Raw genomic sequence first — 23,100 nt, forward strand, 5'->3', positions numbered from 1 at the left:
AGGTGTGTCCTTTTACAAAATTTTGTAAAGGGCCAGCATGGCAATTTTCTTGTCCTGAAGTTTGAAATACTTTATTTTTAAAACCACTTGTAAAATTCTTGAAACTTCATCTTCTTGCTTTTTAGAACTTACGTTTGTAACCGATGCTATCATTTTTCTTTGTCCTTTCAGTACGGCCAAGTACAGCGTGTTGACGTTTCTACCTCGATTCTTGTATGAGCAGATTAGAAGAGCTGCTAACGCCTTCTTCCTCTTCATTGCCTTATTACAGGTAATGTTTTTAAAAAAGTTATTTAAAATTCATAATGCTAACTACATGCAAAATGAGACTTTGCTCAAAGGTCACGTAACTGAAAAAGTGTCATGATGCTTGGATGTAATTTGTCCCCTTATCCAATCGTTGTTTCCATGAAGAAACATGATCTTTGCATAAAGGGAGACTTATCTAGATATTGCTGGGAGGACAGTGGCAGTTACTAAAAAGACGCCTTGAAAAATGGCCCTAGGGTGATACTTTTAACCCCCTTTCTGTTCTAAACACATAGCAACGTTGGATAAAATTCTTAAAGTACGTAAAACATGTACTTAGTTTTTAAAATGTGATCATTTTGGTTTAACAAGTGGAACAGAACTTCAAAGAGTGGTGAATGTCCTATTTTCTTTTACATAGAGAGGATTTTCATTTACAAATTTTAATTTTGTCAGCTTCCCTCTTTTGGTCTCTTGTCTTACAGCAAATTCCAGATGTATCTCCAACAGGAAGATATACCACCCTGGTGCCATTGATCATTATTTTAACAATCGCAGGCATCAAAGAGATTGTAGAAGATTTTGTAAGTTTTTGCTCTCATACAATAAAAATGTTGTATAAGTTATATAGCTTATAACTTATCTGTTGCTTTGGGTTTTTTGTTGAAGACAGGAAACTGGTCGATAGCTTAACTAGCCTGTCAAGGCCCACGATGGTGTTTTTGGGGAGGGAATGTGGACACACAGTGTCTTAAATCCAATGGCACAGAAGTAGTTCAAACTCTATTTTCTAATGTTAGCTCTGAGGCCCCTCTTTGATTTTCATCACTAATGTTCCTTGTGTCCTGCTTTAGATCTTGTTAATTTGGGTAGTGAAAGGATTATATTGCTGCCTACTGTTGCAACATTGGGCTGGCTGTGGCTGAGGTACTTTTATGAGTCTTTTCCTCATATTAATCTCCATGTATTTCCAAGTTCATTGGCTACAGCCGTATTCATGCTTTCTCCCCTTTTCTCTCTCCACCTGTGGTCTTGTCTGCATAGTCTTTCTCTTCCTCTCCACTCCTCGCTCCCTCAACCCATTTCTCTCCCTCTCCCTCTCCCTCTCCCTCTCCCTCTCCCTCTCCCTCTCCCTCTCCCTCTCCCTCTCCCTCTCCCTCTCCCACTCCCTCTCCCACTCCCTCTCCCTCTCCCACTCCCACTCCCACTCCCTCTCCCTCTCCCTCTCCCCCTCCCCCTCCCCCTCCCCCCCCCCACCCCCACCCCCACCCCCTGCAGTGTCTGTGGCTCTCTCCTTCTCACACACACATACACTCACACACACATGTACATTTTTCTGGGAATCGGGAAACAAATGAATGGAATCCAAATCAAAGGAAACGTACTTTGTGCCTGAAGTACTTTACCAATAAAATGAATTCGGTTGTTGTTGGGTTTATGATCCTGAGTAATTTTTTAGTCGAGCCTAAAACAAGGAGTGAGAAGTTTCATACTTCAGAGTGCTCGCTCCTTGTTGGAGCCAAAAGGTCACGGTTTACACCTACATCCGCATTTGCTACATTTATCTACTGAATTCAAGGACGCTGGGTCACAAACCACCGAGCTGAATTTTATAGCATTGATGTTGCCGCCAGTCGGTTTCCTTGTGTCCTGTTTCTCTCCTGATCTATTGTTTGTTGTTTCAATTATTCATTTGGAACTTTTGAATCTAAGAACGTTCTTTCTTTCTTGTAACAGAAGCGGCATAAGGCAGACAATGCAGTTAACAAAAAGAAAACGATAGGTAAGACACCAGGCTGAGTCACTTTTTCCACTGGAAAACCTAAGACCTGCATTTAAGGCATTTTAAATTAGTAGCTAATGGTACGGAGATAAGTCGAGGGAAGTGATCTATAAGACATTTTCAAGAGCAAAATTACAAACCAGTCCAACAAAAGTGAGTCCTGGCTCTTAAGATTTGAACAGAATTGGTGTATTTTCAAAAAGGTGGTAATTTTCAGGAGCTAGACATATTTTATGTCCAAGAATTCACATCCTTGATTTGTAATTGCGCCCTGCCTCTCTCTTTTACTCTATTGATTTCTAGAACATTAGATCTGTGTGTGTGTGTGTGTGTGTGTGTGTGTGTGTGTGTGTGTGTGTGTGTGTTTTTAAATCTCGTAACAACAGGGCGATATTTTTCTCCTGGGATAAACAGGACTAGATTTAACTTATATGCATATATCTATATTTATGTGTACGCATTAATCTACATATGGGACACAGATTTGGGCTCCATTTTGGGGAGTGGTGTGGTATACCTTTATGTCTAACGATATGATCATGTTGGAAGTAACAAGTGGAATTGTAAAAGGAGCCTTTTAGATTTTGGAAAGCTCGTTTTATTTTGATTATATCAACCGACGTTGATTGAAACATTTTTTTTTCTTTTTCAGTGTTAAGGAATGGTATGTGGCATACCGTTATGTGGAAAGAGGTAAAAACGAATTTTAAAGATATGCCGGAAAGTACTGGCTTGGGGACTTAGAATTAATTGCTAGTATTGATTGCAGTAGATAAAGTTCAGGTTAAGACATCAGTCCTTTCCAATGTAAGTTTTACATTGTGGAGTTTCCCACGAGGTTTACTTAGAACTGCTCCTTGTTGGCTCTGTTCCCCGCTGTCTTCTGGAAAGTACCCACGGTGTCAGTTCAGTTGTGAAATTCGTTGCTCCCGATGGATATTTCTAGAATATCAAAGCAGTCTCTAGCTTCTAACTCCAATCCAAGAGACCTTCTCCCTGGTCTCTGTTCTCCTAACCTAAAGCCAGTTTTTTAAAGATTTTCTAACTTCGGAGAGTCTCGCTTCTAACGTCTTTGGTGGGAAGAGTTTTGGGTTTAAGATTGACTGTAGAACATAAATAGACGGAGTGGGGGTTGGAGACCAGTGTTGTTTCAGTCCTGAAGCTTGGGTGGCACGACCCAAGTCTTAACTTGACGATACTGACAAGGTTTGCCTCCGTGTCCCTGGAAACCTGAGGTTGGGAGGGTTTGGGGCTGGTGAGCGTTTCTTGGCAGTTCATGGTGATGAATAGAAAACCTAGAAGAAATACGCTGTGCCATCTGGGTATCTTGCACCTGATAAAATTAGCTTTTGAAGTGAGCCTCTGTTTTACCTGGACCATCTTAGTGGTCATAAGATACTTTTGGGGGTGACTCTCATGACTTCAGAAATTGAAGCTGATTAACATGATTTCAAAAGGAAACTGCGTTTTAGAGGGCTAACTTACAATAGTTTTTCCTGTTACACATTTAATAAACAGTGTTTAAAAATGCCTCTAGGGGAGCCTGGGTGGCTCAGTTGGTCGGGCATCTGACTTCGGCTCAGGTCACGATCTCACGGTTTGTGGGTTCGAGCCCCGCGTCAGGCTCTGTGCTGATGGCTCAGAGCCTGGAGCCTGCTTCGGATTCTGTGTCTCCCTCTCCCTCTCTCTCTCTCTCTCTCTCTCTCTGCCCCTCCTCAACTCGTGCTCGCTCTCTCTCACGCTCTCTCTCTCAAAACCGAATAAACATTAAAAAAAACATTTTTTTTTTAAAAATGCCTCTAGAATGTTTTACTTTGCAAAATGTCTGTGATATAGTGCCTACAGCCCTCAGTTTAGTTTTTTTTTTTTTTTCCCAAGAGAACTATTAAGTCCCTTTATAGTGTTTTGTGATAACACTTTAACCTTGGTAGCAATCTAGAAATCTTGTATTGCAAATACTAATCGACCTCCCTCTTACTTGGAAGTCTGTGATCTTTGGTCAAGTGGTTTGAAATTCTTGACTTCACAGGTTAGAAATGCTACTCCCAGTGCTGTTGGGGGGGGTGGGGGGGTTCAAGGATTTCCACTGCACTTAGGAATGGCCTCTGTTTCTCTAAGATTCCTATTGCCCGCCCCCGCCTCTTCCCCCGCCCCAGGTAGCCATGAACAGTGATCTGGATTTGGGATGTTTACACTACTCGAAACAGTAGAAAATGGAGTGATGATCTCTGAATTCCGGGTCCAGGAGGGGATGGCCCCACTGACCCCTAAAGCTTGCTACCGTTTCCCACACACACGTTTGAAGTTAGAAAAAAATCCCAAACCAAATAACTCCTCTATGCTTTGCCACATACATTTTTAAATTTCATTTAAAACACTTGTGCTTGTTTAAATGGCGCTCTTAGCATGTACTAGAGACAGTGTTAGGCTCTGGGGAATGCAAATAACAGTACAGCATGGCCCCTGCCCTTGAGAAACTGCCTACAGTGGTTCTCAGCCTTGGTGTGGGGCATCCCAGCTGCCCTAACGCTGACTGCTGCCCGGGCTGTAGTCTTAAGAAAATGTCTGATTCTGAATTTCCACAGGGCCCTCGAATTTGCATTTGTAATGAGTTCCCAGGTGAGGCCGCTGCGGCGGGTCCAGACTCCTGCCCCAGCACCCCCACGGGTAGTGGGAGCGGCAGGCAGCTGAATAGAGTGCAGTGCACGTACTGAGCTCCCGTGTAGGGGCGGGCTTGCGGAACATACGGGAGGGACTACTAGTCCAGCAGTTCAGAGGAGCGGAGGCTTCTCTCACGGGATGCGCTGGTGTTCTTGCAAAGGATGAACGGGAGGTAACTGTTTGGAGAGGGAAATGCTCTTCGGGACAGACGGAGGTGGGTGGGCGGGAAAGGCGGGCACATCTACACGGTGGCTCAGAGCAAGATTGAGAATAGGGGAGAAGACAGGGGAAGCGATCTTTAAGCTTCCCAGAGCCATGAAACTCCCACCTGGAATGGTAAAGCCGGAGTCGGCAAGTCCCCGGGCTGTAGCTGAATAGTGAAAGCTCTTCTGAGCCTCTCGAGAGCTTTGGTTGACTTGAGGAGACCTTTGAGCTTGTCCTTCAAAAATCAGAGACTTGAGGAACCCCCTGAGGCGAGAGTGGATTCAGGGATTCAGAGAGGGGACTCTGTCTCGCCTTAAGAATTCTCATTTTGGGTAGTGTCACACGCGCAGGAGACAACCAGGCATAAGAACACCAAATAGAAAACCATTTTCTTTAAAAAAAATTTTTTTTTCAACGTTTATTTATTTTTTTGGGACAGAGAGAGACAGAGCATGAACGGGGGAGGGGCAGAGAGAGAGGGAGACACAGAATCGGAAACAGGCTCCAGGCCATCAGCCCAGAGCCTGACGCGGGGCTCGAACTCCCGGACCGCGAGATCGTGACCTGGCTGAAGTCGGACGCTTAACCGACTGCGCCACCCAGGCGCCCCTAGAAAACCATTTTCAAGCACATTTCCAACGAAGTCGTTTTTCATGCACATGAAACTTCTTAGTACTTTGTCAGTGGGCTACAAATGCCTCTGTATGGAAATAACTAAGATGGGGGGGGGAAGCCCTAATTCCCCTGTCCTCCCACCGGGTTCACAAAAATGCCACTGCCTTTTTCTTACGAAAACATGACCAGGTTTCCTTTCTCATTTTTAACTAAGTGCTTCTTCTGATTTTTTTTTTCTATGCAGTTAAACTCTTCACATAACATACGTTTACATTTAAAACCATTTTCAATTTTCATAAGCATTCCTTGCCTTTGAACCGATGGTTGTCGCGATAGCTCTATAGCCTCTGTTCTTTGATATTTTTTTTTTAATTTTTTTTTTACATTTATTTTTGAGAAACAGAGTGAGACAAAGCGTGAGCCGGGGAGGGGCAGAGAGAGAAGGAGACACAGAATCCAAAGCAGGCTCCAGGCTCCGAGCTGTCGGCACAGAGCTCGATGCGTGGCTCAAACTCACCACAAGATCATGACCTGAGCCGAAGTCGGATGGTCAACCGACTGAGCCACCCAGGCGCCCCTGATATTCTTTATTATGGAATACGGGGTATACTTCTGTGCCTGCCCTTTGCCGATAGGTTGATATACAGCGGTTCTGGAATTTAACTTTTACCACCATTCCCTATATCGAGTGCGGTTCCCTACTTCACACGCTTTGGTAAGTGATACAGAGCACTGGCAGGACACCTGTTTAGCAGACCTTCCTTCTCCTCCTAGAAAGTTAGATACAGGCACCTGCCAGGGGCATTCTCCCAGCCTGCAAGATCCAGCACTCTTTCATAAGCATCACTTTCATAACTACTCCGTTTGAAGTTCCTGATTTCTGCGAGAACAGAAATGTGTGTTAGAACAAGCAGGAAGACCTAGTGCCCATTTTGAGTTTTGAATTTGTTAATGTGTGCTGAGAGCGGCCTTTGTTCCCGTGCTGTCAGAGAATCGTGGCATCTCTGACTGACACTCCCAGTGTTCGTTTGGTGTCACTCCTGCTGGTAGAGACTAGCACTCAGCACATGCCTGTCCCGTGCCGAGTGCTTGGATATACGTCCTTAGTCATTGCATCAGCCCTCCCAGGTTAAGTGTTGGTCTTTCCCCAGTTAAAAAAAAAAATTATTTATTTTTGAGAGAGAGTGAGCAGGGGAGGGGCAGAGAGAGGGAGACACAGAATCCGAAGCAGGGTCCAGACTCTGAGCTATCAGCCCAGAGCCTGACGCCCGGCTCGAACTCACAAACCGCGAGACCATGACCTGAGCTGTGGTCGGACGCTTAACCGACTGAGCCGCCCAGGCGCCCCGAGGTCTTTCCCCATTTTGTAAGTGAAGACGCTGGGGCTCGGAGAGGTGAAGGGCTTGCCAAGATTGTCTAGTGTCTGTGAGTCTCAGATTTGAACCTAGGTCGGCCTGACTTGAAAGCCCAGACTCTACCTACCTGGCTGCTTCTGTGACGTTATTTAAAGGATTTCCAAACCCTTGGCCATGGTGTTCACGGTTGGCAGATTAGGGCCTCTTTCCTTACTTTGGGGTCTTCTGTCCAGCGGAGTCTGTTTCCTAAAATGGTCTCTGACTTTGTGACTTTTTTTTTGTTTTTTTTTTGGCAAGTGAGGCTATACAAATCTTCCCCGTTGTATGTGGTATGTTTCCAGGGGACCTTTCAGGTGCCCTGTTCGTGGGTGAATTTAGTATTGCCTTGCAGTCAGACCACGGGCCAGTTGCACGGTTTTGAATCTGGGGTCTAACGCTCATTGGCTGCTGTGTGATGTTGATTGTGTGATTCCTCTTTGAGCCTCAGTTTCCCTGTTTGTTAAATGGAGAAAATCTGTGTTAACTCAATTGCTCCTTAAAATAACCCCATGAAATATGTGCTGTGAACCCCATGATATACACAGATGCACACGGAGTTTACATCACTTGCTCGGAGTCATATGGGGACAGTGAGGAGTCCAGCCGGGGGATTTGAGCCCGGCCTTCAGGCTGGCTCTGGAGCTGTAGTCAGCCACCCTCCGCTACTGTGTATAGCTATGGGATTGTTGTAGAGTTTTCAGGGGTGGAATTTGCAACTGGATGGAATCATCATGAGAAAAGGAGACCTTGATAGTTGTTCTGACTCATGTGTTTCCTTACTCTCCCTTTCTGTTTGTTTTGTTTTTCTTTTTCGTTCAGCATCCACTGCAGAGAGGCCCTTATACCATTTGTAGTGAAAGACTTTGCTTCCGTTCTTGTCAAGGAAAATAATCTGGGCTTGTGTCTTGAATTTCAGGGCGTAATTAGATAGTAATGTTTTCTTCAAGTATTTAACCACCTTAGTCACTGTTTGTGCTTGCCTTTCATGCTCCTCTGACCCTGTCCCTGGTTTTCTAGGTGGCGGTGGGAGACATTGTGAAGGTCGTCAATGGGCAGTATCTTCCAGCAGACATGGTCCTGCTATCCTCCAGGTCAGCTGTGCTAACGGGCACGTTTTTTGAAATAAACGTTACGAACAATAAAGCATTAAATGGTGACTGCGGGAATCACAAGGCACCTTTTTGCTTCCACCCTCCAAGGCACCAGCCCCTCCCTCCCTCCCTCCCTCCCTCCCTCCCTCCCTCTCTCTCTCTCTCTCTCTCTCTTTCTCTCTGGCCTGTTCTTCTGTGACTCGTCATTTGCCTCTTTTTTTTTTTTTTTTTCCTGCCTTGATCCTGTTTTCTTTCTCCTAGTCATTCCCGTGTACTTTTGCAAAACTCTTCTATGTTTATTGGTTCATTTTAGTCTCCTAGCTATTGTGGGCTACTTGTCATTCACCGGAAACATTCCAGAGCAGGGGAGTGATTCCTTCATGGTACCCAGCTTGCAGCATCTCTGAGACCTGAGAACCAGTCTCCTGGTGGGTCCAGCCAGGAGTCTTCCCCTGGAACCTAGGGTCTCCTTTACCAGCTGCTCAGAGATCTGGGCTGTTTTCGCAGCACAGACACGATCTGCAGATAGATCTGTTGCCCCTCTATTTCTCCACGTTTTGTCCCCCTTTCCACCCAAATGCCATTGCCACGTTCTCCACGTAGTTTCGTGCTGGAAAGGTATCACCAATCCCTACGTGACCTGAATCATGGACCGTGTAGTCCTTGACTTCTCCTTGGCTTAATACATAAAAGTGAATATCAAAGAAAGGATGCTAAAATTAGGATATGAGTAAAGTTCTGTTCATGAGTTCAAGATTAAGTTATATGATGAGACTAAAACTTCCTGTATTTATGTACTGTGGGGAGTCCTAGATACTCACACCGTTTGCATTTTCTCTGACTACAGACAGTGCTGCTTTTATTGGATCTGATCACATGTTGGATTTTAAGCCTTAGCGTGCATTGTCTTGCTCGAGCTAAAAGGTGTGACGATAGAGTCCTAGGCCTATAGAGGAGGAAAAATACCACATAAGGCAGGATTCACGTTTGTCCCTCTTGATTAGTAATGGCAGAAATAGTGAAATGGGGATCATTTGACAGTTTGGGGTGTGAGTTTTCACCGTAACCCTCAGAAAACCTGGTTTTAATGTGAGATTGTCCCAGCTCACCGTGTGTTCCTAGGCTGCTCACTAGTGTTTGAGTCTGTACGTTGTGCTAAGCTGTCCGCTGAGTCCGTCATCACATTTAATATCCCCCAAACCCTTGCTGTCCCTGCTATTTACATGAGAAAACAGAAAGATTGAACAACTTCCCAGTCCACACGCGCCGCCAGTGTAGCAAGAGGAGATTGGGACTCAGCCAGTGGCTTGCAGGTTCCGTTCTCTTAACCACTATGATTAGAAGTAGGGATACAGTATCTTCCATGCTGCTTCTCCTTCATATGTTCTGTCCTTAAAAGTAGGTGTTTGGATTAAAAAGTTACCTGTTGACACAGTAAAAGGTGCAGGGAAGGCTTGCCAAGCCTGTGTCTTGATTCCTGAACGGTGGCTGTAACGTTCTTCAAGAGATGTGTTTGTTCTGGCTATGCCTAGGGTAGCTCTTTTGGTCGGGAGCACTGAGTCTCAGACTCTAAGGGTCATCCGGACACAGTAGTTGGGTCTTAGCCAGAACATCTCGTGTTTCCCTCAACCCACCAATCCCCCCTTCTCATTCTTCTTTAGTTATTTCTGTTGCTTAAGGTCAAGCAGCCATTATGTGGGGCCCATAATGGTGGATAATCGGGCAGACCACTTGGTATTGGTGTTGAGCCCCAAAGAGGAGGGTCTTTCTGGTCAGTTACTACTGAAGTGGTTGAAGGGCCAGTCAGCAGACACACTTTCTAGTAGAGACTTTATGAGCTGGGAATTTGGGGAAGGGATCTTACTAACCTTTGGCTTTTGAAATTTCTCTCTTCATAGTGAACCTCAGGCGATGTGTTACGTTGAAACAGCTAATCTGGATGGGGAGACGAACCTTAAAATTCGTCAGGTAAAGTTACCTTTTAAGACTTGTGCTGCTATGGAGACCCCCCAATTGCCAATTTGGTCCGCTGTACCAGTCAGTGCTTTTCCTGGAGGTAAAAAAGGAATCCCTGGGAAGAATGTGGCTTTTATTCTGAAGGGAACCTCTTCAGAGCGACAGCAAAATTAAAATAGTGAGCTTCATCCAAGTATGAGTCACGAAGGGTATCTTGCCTTAATTTACGTCTTAGATTTCTGCCTGTTAGTGCAGATGGAAAGACATCCTGTCAGCTAGGTTGAGTCACGTGGTGGAAAGGGCAGCATCTATATGGGGATGTGGAGTAGACAAGGTGTGGGTACCTAATTTTACACTATTGTTTTAACTGAGACTTTAATTCTAGAGAGTTATATATTAGGTATGAAATTTCTGTGCCTTAAAACTGCTCTTACCATATGTTTTCATTCTAGAATGAAAAGTGGTCTTTAATATAGTACAAACTGTAAGCATTTGACATGTACATTTTCTGCTGCATAAAGTTGAATTTGATAGTTCCGTCCACATATTTTTCTTTTCTACCTCAGATATTTGATTTAAGTAGTTTTTTTTTCTCTTTAAAGAAGAGTTGCTAAGTGCTAAATATGATACTAATATAATACTCTATTAAAAGGCTGCTTTATTCTGTTTTTATGACTTGTGTTAAAATAGAACTGATAGAGTGTTCACTCCGTAAGGTGTTTGAGTACGTGGTTACTTGATCATGGATGTTCCCAGCACAGTCGTAGAATCTTAACTTTGTACTTCACTGAAATCTTTGGAAACTTTTGCATTAGGTTGCTATAGCGAAGGCTGCCTGTAGAGTCTGTCTTGAGGGACCAGTGGTTTGATTTGTCAGCCTCCCCAGTTATTCCGTTTTTGCTGATACGATATTTCTTTTTGGATTAACAATGGGGTTGCTGAATGCCGTCCCTAAACCTGGAAGATTGTGTTTAAGTTCCTCTTTTGGTTTAACATTTTAGGGTTTGAGTCACACTGCTGACATGCAAACGAGGGAAGTATTGATGAAGTTATCTGGAACCATAGAATGTGAGGGACCCAATCGCCACCTCTATGACTTCACTGGAAACTTGCACGTAGATGGGAAAAGGTATCCCTTTTCAGTTTGCACTTAGTTTTTATTTTTGTTTCTGTGTTGTTGTTTGTTTGAAATGGAGCTTTGGAAACTATCAGTTTGTTTTTTGATTTCATAATATCTTAAAATCATGAGATTTTGTAGGTTTCGCTTAGATATGAGAGACTGAGCTTTTCCCAAAACACAATGTCAGTCCATATAAACCTTCCCTTAAATTTAAGGAAAGAACTGGTTTTTGTCAAGAAAAACAGCCTGAGGGTCTGAAATGAGGTTAACAGCATGGACTGTTTTTTCTGTGTGTATTACCTACCAGGGAGGAGAGGTGGTTGGGGCTGCATAAAATTGTCCAGAAAAGCAGAAGAGAAGCATTGAGGGGTATAAGAGCCAACCTGTTTATTAGAGAAACGTCCTTTTGGGTTTTTTTGGCTAGCATTCTTCTAAGTAGCATTTGTGTTTATGAAGTTGAGTGGAAGGAAACGCAATTACCTCCCCCCTTTTTTTTTTGAATATTCACGCTCTGTTGTCTGTATTCTTTTGTCTTTGTCCTCTTGACATTTGTTTGATTGTTAGAGAGTCATTTTTGTCCTTACGTTGATGCGCAGTGTCTCCCTTCTGCCCATCTTTAATCTGCGTGCTCCTTATCCATGCTTCCCACCTTTGCATTTTGAACAGACCCAAAGGGAAGGATCTGATCATGGGAATCAACCCAAAATAACTATGACAGCTGTGACTGCTTTCTTGGTTTTCATTTAGCATGCAGAACCATTCTGTGTTCCATATCTTCATTTTGAATTTCTAAATTATCACCCAGTCCCTTATTTAACCATTAAGTCATCCTTGACAAATTTGATATTATAGCTCTTTTGCTTCTTTTTTGTTGTAATAGTCTCTAAAATAAACTGGGTTTTCCAAATGAATAAGCTTCTGGTTATTTTAGCAATTTCCTTATTGGGTGTGGAGTTTCATAACTGGGTTGTAAGAGAACACGATTCCCTCTAACATTTTTGTAGGAAAAACAATCTATATTTTTTTTTCCTCATGGTGATAAATGGATAGGATGAAACTTTTTTTTTTTTTTTTTTTTTTAGATTAAGGCATTGGTAACCTTTATTGCCCCTGTGTCTCAGTGAAATAATTCAAATTTGACTAAAAGGAACAATCAAATTAATAGACTAATTGTGGGTTTATGTTTAAGGGAAAAGCTCATGCTCGTGTGTCAAACTATCATTAAATATAAATGTTGTTTCTTATTTTTAGCCCTGTTCCCCTTGGGCCCGACCAGATCTTATTAAGAGGTACACAGCTTAGAAACACTCAGTGGGTCTTTGGCATAGTTGTTTATACTGGACACGACACCAAACTCATGCAGGTAAAACATTTCTATGCTGAAAAACAATGCTGGTTTTAGAATTTATTTTTTCTTTCCGTTTTTCTAGAGTAGAGAGTGCAAATGCAGGTGTTGCATTTGGGAAGCTCAAGTTTGTGACCTAAATTTGGAAAGGACGTACCTGATTCCTTGGGTAGTTTTTCCTGGATTTCTATGATTGTATCGCATGTGTATTATCTCTTGCTTGAAATATCGATGGTCTTTGTTTTCCAGACTGAGGGGGACAAACAGTTCTAACTTATTTTATCTTCTCGACTTAAGCAGGGATTCATTCTAACTTATTTCTCTGCTTCTCTTCCTCACCCTGTGAATTAGGATTTTACAGTAAATTGTCCTTTTAATTGAACCCTTGGCAATGTAAAATCAGTTCTTTTTGAGTTAATGTTTATTCCTCATACACCAAAAAAAAAAAAAAAAAAAAATTAAGTTGAAATGATTTTGCTCTTTCTCCCTGATCGTGATTTTTAAATTATTATTTGTGGGTTTGAAGCAGCCCGCATTTGTATTATGATGTGTTTCGCCAGACAGGTTTTGAAATTCTGTATAAATCAGTGTCCTGATGTGTCATTTCTCACATTTCTTTGGTTTCGTTTGGCATCTTACTTTGCTAACGGTTGCTGTTCATGAGAATCGGCTTTTTGGCTTGTCTGCTCTTTAGTTTCGCTTCTGAAGCATGTATTTGACTGTACTTGTTCGTTCAAAAATAGTTAGTGACCACCGTGCACCAAGTCTTGAGCTGGCCTATATGGATGCAATAGTGAAAGGCCCAACTCACCCTCTGGGAGCCCCATGGACTAAGGAGTAATGGGGAATTGCCGGGTAGCGCAGTCAAGTCCTGTGGGTGACTACAGAAGGGCCAGGCCCCCCAGGATTGGGGCCGTTAGCGGACTCCGTGCTGAAAGCACATTTTAGATGGAGGGTTAGAGACAGGGGTGCTCTTGAGTTGGTCCGCTCTTTTAATCAGATGATGGAAGAGGAGAGAGTTAGCTGTTGACTAGAACAGATGACGCTTTGGAGCCCACGTCCGCCCCAGCTGGGAAATGCAACAGAGTCAGGGTGGCGGGAGGTGGAGGGTGGGGAGGTGGTGAATACGAGGAGGCTTCAGAGGCTCGTGAGGCTCGAAGGCTGCTGCAGCTACTGCGTGACAGGCCGTGTGGAGTGCTCGTCCTGGGGTTTCTTGGGTGGAGAGAGCTGAGAGTGAGCCGGGGGAGGGGGAGGCCGACGGTAGGACTGTGGGAGGCTGGGAAATACGGGGCTGAGAGACCACACATCTGGCGGTCGGAGCTATGGTCGTGAAGACGGCATGATGGCAGCCCTGGGGCCAAGATGGATGCCTTAAGCCAAATGCTCACCCTCCTGGGAGCGTGAGGGCCGTGGCCGAGAGGTTGGTGGACTCGCTGAGGAAAGGGGCAGAAGGCGGCGTAGCCGAATGACGTGAGTGTCACGGGGGAGCGTTTTAAGGTGGCATCAGAGGCATAAAGCGTCAGAAGTGCCACCAGCTTCCGAGGCCGAGGCGTGTAAGCACCCTCTGCTTGAGGGGCCTCAGGGAAGGAGTGCCCTCACCTGGGTAAGGAAAGCTCCCAGCGGTGGAGGAGGAGGTTGCGGAGAAGTTCCGGGCCTGGGATGGAATGGCATGGCGTGGTGGAATGGCTGCGGGGGAGGGGGGTGTGTACGAGAGGGTGGGGGTCCGTGGCAGCCCGAAGAATAAATAGTTAGTGAATGCTGAGGCCCTTCTTGGATGGCTCACGATCCTTCGGTGAATCCGAGAGGCGTCTGGTCTGTCCTCCCGGCTGGGTCCTCGCCAGTTCAGAGCTGATTAGAACACTCCACTAACCAGCTCACTTCTGTTTTGTTTTGGTGTTTAAAATTTTTTTAATGTCTATTTTTGAGAGAGAGAGTGAGTGGGGGAGGGGCAGAGAGAGAGGGAGACACCGAATCGGAAGCGGGCTGCAGGCTCCGAGCTGTCGGCACAGAGCCCGACGCGGGGCTCGAACTCACAAACAGTGAGGTCGTGACCTGAGCCGAAGTTGGCCGCTTAACCGACTGAGCCACCCAGGCGCCCCAGATCACTTGTGTTTTGATGGTGACGTGACAGAGGAGACAAAGAGCTCAAGTTTGGGGCCCCAAGACCGGTGTTTAGATTGTGCATGTTACAAATTTCACCCCTCTCTGAGACTCCTTGTATGCCGGTTGTTTTTTTCAGGGTGACATTGGTAGTGTAGCTTTGTAGCTAAGGTGTAAGAGATAATTAAGTTATGCCTAAAAATGATCCCATCATCTTGTTATTGAGCAAGGTGTGCACAGAGTTACCTCATGAAGTTTGCGTCTCGTGAGATGGGTGCTTCTCATCGCGCCTACACGTGATAAACCCATGCAAGGCTTGTTACGTGTTGACTGTTTGAGTGCAGAATGATGGAAAGCCCCAGAAACATCTGTGCTAGATGCACCGTGCCTTTAGGAGTGGAACAACAACTAAAAATAAGGAGCTTTTAAGTGCAATATAATATAACACCTGTAGCTGGAAACCGTTCTGCTTGTGAACTAACGTTTTTGTCTGTATGTGTGCTGCTTGACCACAGAGAGGAAGCACAATTGCTTTAGGGGTCTGCTACTTGTGTGTTCGTTCTTGAAGCTCTTCCCGCAGTGTCTTCCACTCTTCCGAGTTCCCTTGTTTCAAGTTGGGTGTAGTTACATGTGGAGATATTTTCAATATTACAGTTTCTGTTGGTTGATTTAATGGGAAAGGGGTATTATCACATTAATTACAGCAAATACTTAGTGCCTTCACTCATCGTTCTAAGCAATTTGCATGTACTAAATTGTTTATTCCTCACAATGGCCCTATGAGGAAGATACTATTGTTGTGCCCACTTTCTAGATGAGGACGCTGAGACCGAGTGTCTAAGTAAGTTACTGAAATGACATACCCACCCGGTAAGAGGGAGAGTTGGGATTCGAACCTAGGCAGTATGGCTCCGGAGGGCATGTTCTCACTAGTTGCTCTGTTGGCTACTCTGTTAGGAGAGAAGAAAATGTGTGAAATTTAGGTCAGTTGGAAGCTTTTTCAGACTCTGACATTTTGACTGGTTTCTATTACAGAACTCCCATTGCTTAGAAGTAGCAGCGTTTCCTAAGAATTTTGTAGAAGAATTTACAATGCTAGTCAGAATTAACATTACAGGCTCATCTCTGCAAGTTGAGATGTTCAGGGAATGGGAGTGAGTAGGCAGAGCTCGGCTCTGCACGAACTACGTGTGATTGAAGCTTTGGGCTCTAATATTGGACACAAGATAGCTTTTCGTAACCCTGTTCACTGGCCAGGACTCAACAGTTGGAAAAGATCAGAAGCCAAGAAACTAATGAAGTCACAGAAATGATGTGTATTGTAATTTTTTTTCTCTCTGTGCCTCCAGTGAACGTTGGTTAAAAATGATACGATCTTGGGGCTCCTGGGTGGCTCAGTCGGTTAAGCGTCCGACTTTGGTTCAGGTCATGGTTTCATTGCTTGTGAGTTCGAGCCCCACATCGGGCTCTGTGCTGACAGCTCGGAGCCTGGAGCCTGCTTCGGAGTCTGTGTCTCCCTCTCTTTCTGCCCCTCCCCCGCTCACACTCTGACTCACTCTCTGTGTCTCAAAAATAAACACGAAAAGATAAGATCATGAGTTTTAAAAGATTGGGGTAGGGAGTCTTGGAATGGGTCTCTTGCTCTTTCCATAAGACCAGAGGTGATATGTTGTCCCCATCAACCTGTAGATGGGATTTGATTTTTGATGGGTCAACCTTCACTAATAGACTTCCATTTAGATTCTCAAGGAAATTTTAAAGTCTGTAAAGGACAGGGGTGCCTGGGTGGCTCAGTTGGTCAAGTCTTCAACTTGATTTCAGCTCAGGTCACGATCTCACAGTCATAGGATCCAGCCCTGCATGGAGCATGGAGCCTGCTTGGGATTCTCTCTCTCCCTCTCTCTCTGTCCCTCCCCCATTCATTCTCTCTCTCTCTTAAAATTAACATTTTAAATTATTATTTTTTTTTTTTACTACTTATTTTTTGAGAGAGAGAACGAGCACGTGCATGAGTAGGGGAGGGGCAGAGAGAGAGGGAGACACAGAATCCGAAGCAGGCTCCAGGCTCCGAGCTGTCAGCACAGAGCCCGACGCGGGGCTCGAACCCACGAAGCGTGAGATTGTGACCTGAGCTGAAGTCGGAAGCTTAACTGAGTGAGCCACCCAGGTGCCCCATAAAATAAACATTAAAAAAAAAAAAAAAAAAAAGTCTGTAAAGGACAAATAATTCAGAGAACTGAAGTGAAAGGGAGAAAAGAGGATATAAAGGAAAATGCTGCTGGGCTGTTTAAATACTTAAACACTTCAAAATTGCCAGTAAAACGATTCCCCGCCTCCCCACCCCTCCAGGAAACCAGATCATGAGGGTAGCATTTGTGGGTCTGGTGACAGTTTCAGTGATGTTGTGGAACAGTATTCTCGAGGGAACACAGGGATGGATTGCTCCCTGTTTTCATCTTGATTGGATTTTTTTTTTAAATTTTTTTTTTTTTCAACGTTTATTTATTTTTGGGACAGAGAGAGACAGAGCATGAACGGGGGAGGGGCAGAGAGAGAGGGAGACACAGAATCGGAAACAGGCTCCAGGCTCTGAGCCATCAGCCCAGAGCCCGACGCGGGGCTCGAACTCACGGACCGCGAGATCGTGACCTGGCTGAAGTCGGACACCTAACCGACTGCGCCACCCAGGCGCCCCCATCTTGATTTGATTTTTATGTTGTGACTTGATCCGTGTTTTTATTTTTGGAGACCTTCTCATCCTACGTTTTTTTAATGATCAGATGAATGAAAAATAGTGAAGAGTCACGAGTTAAGTTTTGAACAAGGCGCCATTTTTAAGGCCAGTGAGTGCCCTTCAAGCTTTCAAATCACCCGATTTTCACAAACCAGTGTTTGCACCTGAGAGACCAGGCTCATGACTCCTGGCGGGAGACTTGCAGACTGCAGCCTGTGTCCTTCTGCCCCTATCCAGTTCCTGGCTCCTGATTTAATCCAGGGGCGGCTCACCTCCAGGAATGGACTATTGCCATCTTCGGGGTTACTATATCCATTCCCTATCACTGCTCTGCTGTAACAAATTACAGGGACTCAGTAGCTTAAAACAACACGAAGTCGTCATGTTATCTAGTTCTTTAGGTCAGAAGTCTGATATGGGTCTCACCCATGTCACGACCCCTGCAGGACAACATTGCTTTCTAGAACACTCCAGGAGGTTCTAGAGGAGAATCTTTTCCTCGCTCTTTCCAGCCTTCTAGAGGCGTCCTGAACTTCTTGGTTCATGACCCCTGTTTTCCATTGTCAAAGACGGCAGTATTGTACGCCTTGGACTAGTCTTGTGTCTCCCTCTGACAGTAGCCAGGAAAGGATCTCTTCATTTTCTGTTTTTAAGGGCCACGTGATTAAGTTGGACCCACTTGGCTAATCTAAGATAATCTCCCCAAATCATGTCCTTAATTTAATTATATGCAGAGCCCCTTTTATCACATAAAACAATGTATTTACAGGGTCAAGGTATTAGGGCATGGACATCATTGGGGAACCATTCATTGTTTTCCCCGGCGCAATTAGAATCAGAATTTTTAGTAAAATGACTTCAGGTGCATAACTGTCCAGTGTGAACAGTTCTACTGACTTTTCCAGTGCTAAGAGGATGTAGTCCCAAATTTTCTACCTGAGAAGCAGCGGTCCTTGAATCCGGCTTTAACGAATCTTTCTAAACTGACTTGCCGACACTGGCCTCTGTTTGAGCTGGGATGGTTTCCCCACTGGCAGTCAGGAATTAGACCGTACGTGTTTGTTGATGGTTAGGCTCTCTTCCACTTTTGTCTTACTTTCCTGTCTACTTTTTGTTTATAATTCAAGACTGCACTCAGAGTTCTCACGACCACTAGAGTTTTCCTCATGTACCTGCTTGTTCCTTGTTCAGTTTTCCAAATGAGCCCTTTGTCCATTCATTTTGACACCTAATCATGTCAACACCTATTTTGCATTTTCGATGTCTGTGTGTCTGTGTAGGTCTTTTTTCCCCTCCATTTTGAGGGGAAAATACATACTTGAAAAATAGTTCTTTGTATTTTAATTGTAGAGCTATGTTACTTTGGACTCTAGATTCACTCTAGATTCTTATGGTATAGAATCTTTAAGTTTCTCTTGCATTAAAAACATCCTGTTTTAAACTGACTTTAAATGATTTAGAACTTGTTTTCTCAGATTGTAAAAGTAGCCAATTTTGTACTAAAATGTAATCATTAAGTACAGATTGAAGCATGAAGAGTTGAAATGTGTTCTTTATTTCAAACATTGTTGATTCAGGAGTGCGGTGCACTTCTTAATTCCATTGGTTATTGGGAAAAAATACAGTCTTTTACTTTTTATGTGTTGAATTTGGTTAACTTGCCTCCTTTTCTCCCCGCTCCTTAACCTCAAACCTGTTCTGTGACTCTTACTGATTTTCACTGCTGTTGTACAGAATTCCACAAAAGCACCTCTCAAAAGATCGAATGTTGAGAAAGTGACCAATGTGCAGATCCTGGTGTTGTTTGGCATCCTCTTGGTCATGGCCTTGGTGAGCTCGGTGGGGGCCCTGTACTGGAATGGGTCTCAAGGTGGAAAGAACTGGTACATCAAGAAGATGGGTAAGTGTCTGGATGGAGTGCTTGTTGAAGTAAGATTAAACCAGTTTTGGAGAATCCTTTCAAGTACGGTTTATGTGGGTGGCCATGCCATCCTTCATTCTTTTGGCTACTCTCTATAAGGCCAGGCTTTTTGGAAGATTAGGAGTCATGTGACGAAATGAAGATTGACATATTTGGGGATTGTTTTATATTCAAATGATTATATTTTTAATGATTTTTTTGAGTTACTTTCTTAGTGGTTGCTCTTAGGGATTAACGTCTCAGTTCATGGGCATCTGCCTCAGATTAATACTAACTTAATTCCAGTAAAATACAGAAATTTTACTCCCGTATGGATTCATTTCTTTGCCTGCTTTGTGCTATTATCATATAAATTAGGTCTCTGTTATCAACCTAGTAATACATTGTTATGGTTGTTGCTTTATATAATCTAGTGTCTATTAAGCAAAAAGAAAAACAACGTAGAGTTGTTTTACATTAACCTACTTATTTACTATTTCTGGTACTCTTTATTTCTTCCTGTAGATTTGAGTTACCAGCTTGTGTTATTTCTTTGCTTCATAATAGCTTGGTCCTCTGATTCCTTTGTGCTGTCCTATATTACATCTGTATATAAGTCCAACGGTGCAATTTGCCGTGTTTTTTTAAATCCAAAAGAAAGGATAAAGAGAAGTACCTGTGTAATTACTTATACTGATATCCTTTGTTCATATGGATTTAATTCCTGTCTGGTGTCCCTTCCTTTTGTCCCGGAGAATTTCCATTGGTATTTCTTGTAAGGCAGACTGGATAGCAACAAATTCTGTTTTCATCTTGGAATGTATTAGTTTCTCCTTTGTGTTTGAAGCAGAGTTTTGCTGATACAGGATCCTTGTAGAGTTCTTGGTTGGTGTTCTTTTCCTACCAGTACCTTGCACATGCCATCTCACTGCCTTCTGGCCTCTGTTGTACTGATAAGTCAGCTGTTAACCCTACTAAGTTTCCCCTTGTATGTGAGTGATTTTCCTGTTGCTGCTTTCAGAATTGTCCTGGGTTTTCAGTAATTTTGAGTTTCTTTCATTTGGAGTTTGGTGAGCTTTTTGGATGTGCCCATTAATATTTTTCATCAAGCGTGGGAAGTTTTTTAGCTACGATTTATTCAAATATTGTTTCTGCCACATCTTCCTTCTCTTTCTGGCAGTTCCATTATGCACGTATTGGTCCACATGATGGGACTTTATTAGGCTCTGTTAGTTTTTCTTATTCTGTTTTCTTTCTGTTCTTCAAATTGGGTAATCTCTATTGATCTGCATTCAAGTTTGTCTGTTACTCTCCTCTGCTGCCTCACGTCTGGTCAGCTTCACGGGGATTTCTTTAATTTCAACGATCATACTCTTCTGTTTCAGAATTTCCATTTGGTTCTTCTATCTTTTTATCAGTGTTCTCTGATCAGTCGTTGTCCTCGTACTTTCTTTTAATTCTTTAAACAGTTTCTTTTAGTTCTTTTTTTTTTTTTAATTTTTAAAAAATTTTTTATTTATTTTTTTCAAATGAAAAAAAGTCAGTTATTGAATCTGAGTAGATTAAAATCATTGTATATATTTTTTTCAATATATGAAATTTATTGTCTAATTGGTTTCCATACAACACCCAGTGCTCATCCCAAAAGGTGCCGCCCTCAATACCCATCACCCACCCTCCCCTCCCTCCCACCCCCCATCAACCCTCAGTTTGTTCTCAGTTTTTAACAGTCTCCTATGCTTTGGCTCTCTCCCACTCTGACCTCTTTTTCTTTTAGTTCTTTATAATAGCTTCGAAGTCTTTGGTCCATCGTTTGGGTCCCCCTCAGAGGCATTTCTTTTTGTCTTGTTTCCTTGTATGTTTCATACTTTTGCTGTTGGTTGTTGAAACCTGGGTGCTTTAGATAATATGTTGCAGCAATTCAGGACGGTTTCCTCTTCCTCCTGGGGTTTGTTGCTGTTTTTTGTTTACCTGTTTAATGACTTGCCTGGAAAAATTCTGTAAAGTGTTTTCTCCTGCCTCTTACTGCTCAGTTTTAGTCCCATGTTTTTAAAACTGTTGAAATGCATAGTTTAAGCTATATCAAGGTTTTTAGTATATTCCTATTTGTGCTGCCTTTAGCCCTTACCTAACTTGAATGTTTTCATCACTGCAGAAAGAAACCCTATCCTCATTAGCACTCACTCTTCTTGGTTTTATCTTTAAGCCTGGATTCCTAGGGTCAGCATAGCTTAGGGGTCATGCAGTGATTGGTCAGAGGTTGTGCTTAAACGCCTTGAGATAGTAAGGTCGTGCTAAAACTCCTTTGTTGTTTGATCTGTGTGTGGCTGTGGAATACCTTCAGTGTTTGGGGAATTTAAAGTCTGACCATATTCAGCCGGGGACTGGTAGTTCGTAAGTCTCTCCTAAGCAAGTGCAGCCTTGTGCGTGGATGTGATTTTCTGGACCACCAGGGTGGAGTGTGATCTTTCCAAGGTTTCTTCGGTCATTTATTTCCACAGATAACCCTTTTTGATTTCTAGCCGGCCTTCTGTTTTGTTTGCTCCTACTAGTACCGTGAGATGTACGTCTTCCCTGATTGTTAGCCCCTCGGATCCCTATTCTTTTTGGCGTGCCCTCGGCATGGCTGTTTTCATGCTGTGTTCCAAATAATGACATCTTCCTCAGGCTAGTCCTGTCCTGACAACCTGCCTTCCTCTGGAGTCGCGGCCTGCCTCAGCCTGGGATAGAATTTCTCATGGAGCTGGGGCCGGGGGCATGAGAGCCGCAAGTCCCGTCTACCCACCCCGAACAGAATTTGAGCATCATGGCTCAAAGGGAAAGAAGAGGGAAATAGCCTCTGACTTAAATGCCAGAAGTTTCCACTTAGATTAAGTAGGTATTTTTAAATGCATGCTTTTGAATTTTTTTTGTAGGCACTGTGATTAATTTCCAAGCACTTTAACTACTTGTTTTTGATAATTTTGTCCAGTTCTATTGCTTCCTGTTTTGAGAGATTCGCTAAGCTTCTTATAGAGCAATTCCAGAAGACAAATCAATTTAATGACAAAATATTTTGAGAACTAAATTTGAATTTTAAAACTTTTGAATCTTTTCTTGAAGTTTTTGTTATTCCTATCTTTAAATGTATTTTGGTTAAACCGTCAAAACATTTTCTTCCTTTTCTAATTATCTCATGCAGAAAAATCAAACACTTTTAACTGCTCAGGAGAACTATTGTTGCAACTTTTACAAGTATGACCAGGACTCGAGTTGTAGGTTGGATCAAAACCCTTGGTTTTGTTCTGAAAATTTGGATTTGGACTGTATTAGATGTCTAGCTTCAAATATGAAGACTGATTCTTTCTGTACATACATAGTTTCAAAATATCATGATCTGGATAAATAAACAGCATTGGCCACTATCGTGGTATACAGGATTTGTGGGAACTGGCACTTAAATTGCCTAATGTCGGGGTGCCTGGGTGGCTCAGTCGGTTAAGCGTCCAACTTTGGCTCAGGTCATGATCTCGTGGTTTATGAGTTCAAGCCTCCCATCGGGCTGTGGGCTGACTGGTTGGAGCCTATGTCTCCCTCTCTTTCTGCCCTTCCCCCACTCTCAAAAATAAATAAACATTAAAATAAGTAAGTAGCCTAATGTCAAATTTCAGTACTAGCTCCATGATTTGTGGTGGGAGGATGGTCTCTCTGTCCCACCCATAATGCTCTCTGCTTTGTTTTCCTATGGAAAAGTTGGCGTAGCTCTGGCAAGAGCCGTCGGACTTGACATTCGCATTGTCGGTCTTGGAGCTGTGACTTCATCTTCTATCAGCTTCTGTCCTCGCTCACCTCCACTTGATTGCTCTTGTTTGGCTCAATGAACTTTTATGCATAGGGTCTCTCCTGAATGTACTCTACTTACACTGTCTGTGATGATCCGAAGCAATTTTTGGCCTGTGTTGAAAGCTG

General features: G+C 43.4%; 1 protein-coding gene across 12 annotated transcripts in view; it reads left to right on the top strand.

The window, feature by feature from the left end:
- The window catches only part of ATP8A2 (ATPase phospholipid transporting 8A2), a 641,066-nt gene that overhangs the window by 151,787 nt on the left and 466,179 nt on the right, over window positions 1-23,100 (top strand). For all 12 annotated transcript variants that reach the window (XM_045459237.1, XM_045459162.1, XM_045459073.1 and 9 more), the window contains 9 exons: window positions 172-271; window positions 735-833; window positions 1,987-2,032; window positions 2,685-2,725; window positions 7,924-7,997; window positions 9,896-9,965; window positions 10,955-11,082; window positions 12,325-12,436; window positions 18,987-19,152. In XM_045459237.1, coding sequence (XP_045315193.1) covers window positions 172-271; window positions 735-833; window positions 1,987-2,032; window positions 2,685-2,725; window positions 7,924-7,997; window positions 9,896-9,965; window positions 10,955-11,082; window positions 12,325-12,436; window positions 18,987-19,152 — 836 coding nt within the window. The remainder of the gene's footprint in view (window positions 1-171; window positions 272-734; window positions 834-1,986; window positions 2,033-2,684; window positions 2,726-7,923; window positions 7,998-9,895; window positions 9,966-10,954; window positions 11,083-12,324; window positions 12,437-18,986; window positions 19,153-23,100) is intronic.

Source organism: Leopardus geoffroyi, chromosome A1, assembly GCF_018350155.1.
Source record: "Leopardus geoffroyi isolate Oge1 chromosome A1, O.geoffroyi_Oge1_pat1.0, whole genome shotgun sequence".
Classification (NCBI taxonomy): domain Eukaryota; kingdom Metazoa; phylum Chordata; class Mammalia; order Carnivora; family Felidae; genus Leopardus; species Leopardus geoffroyi.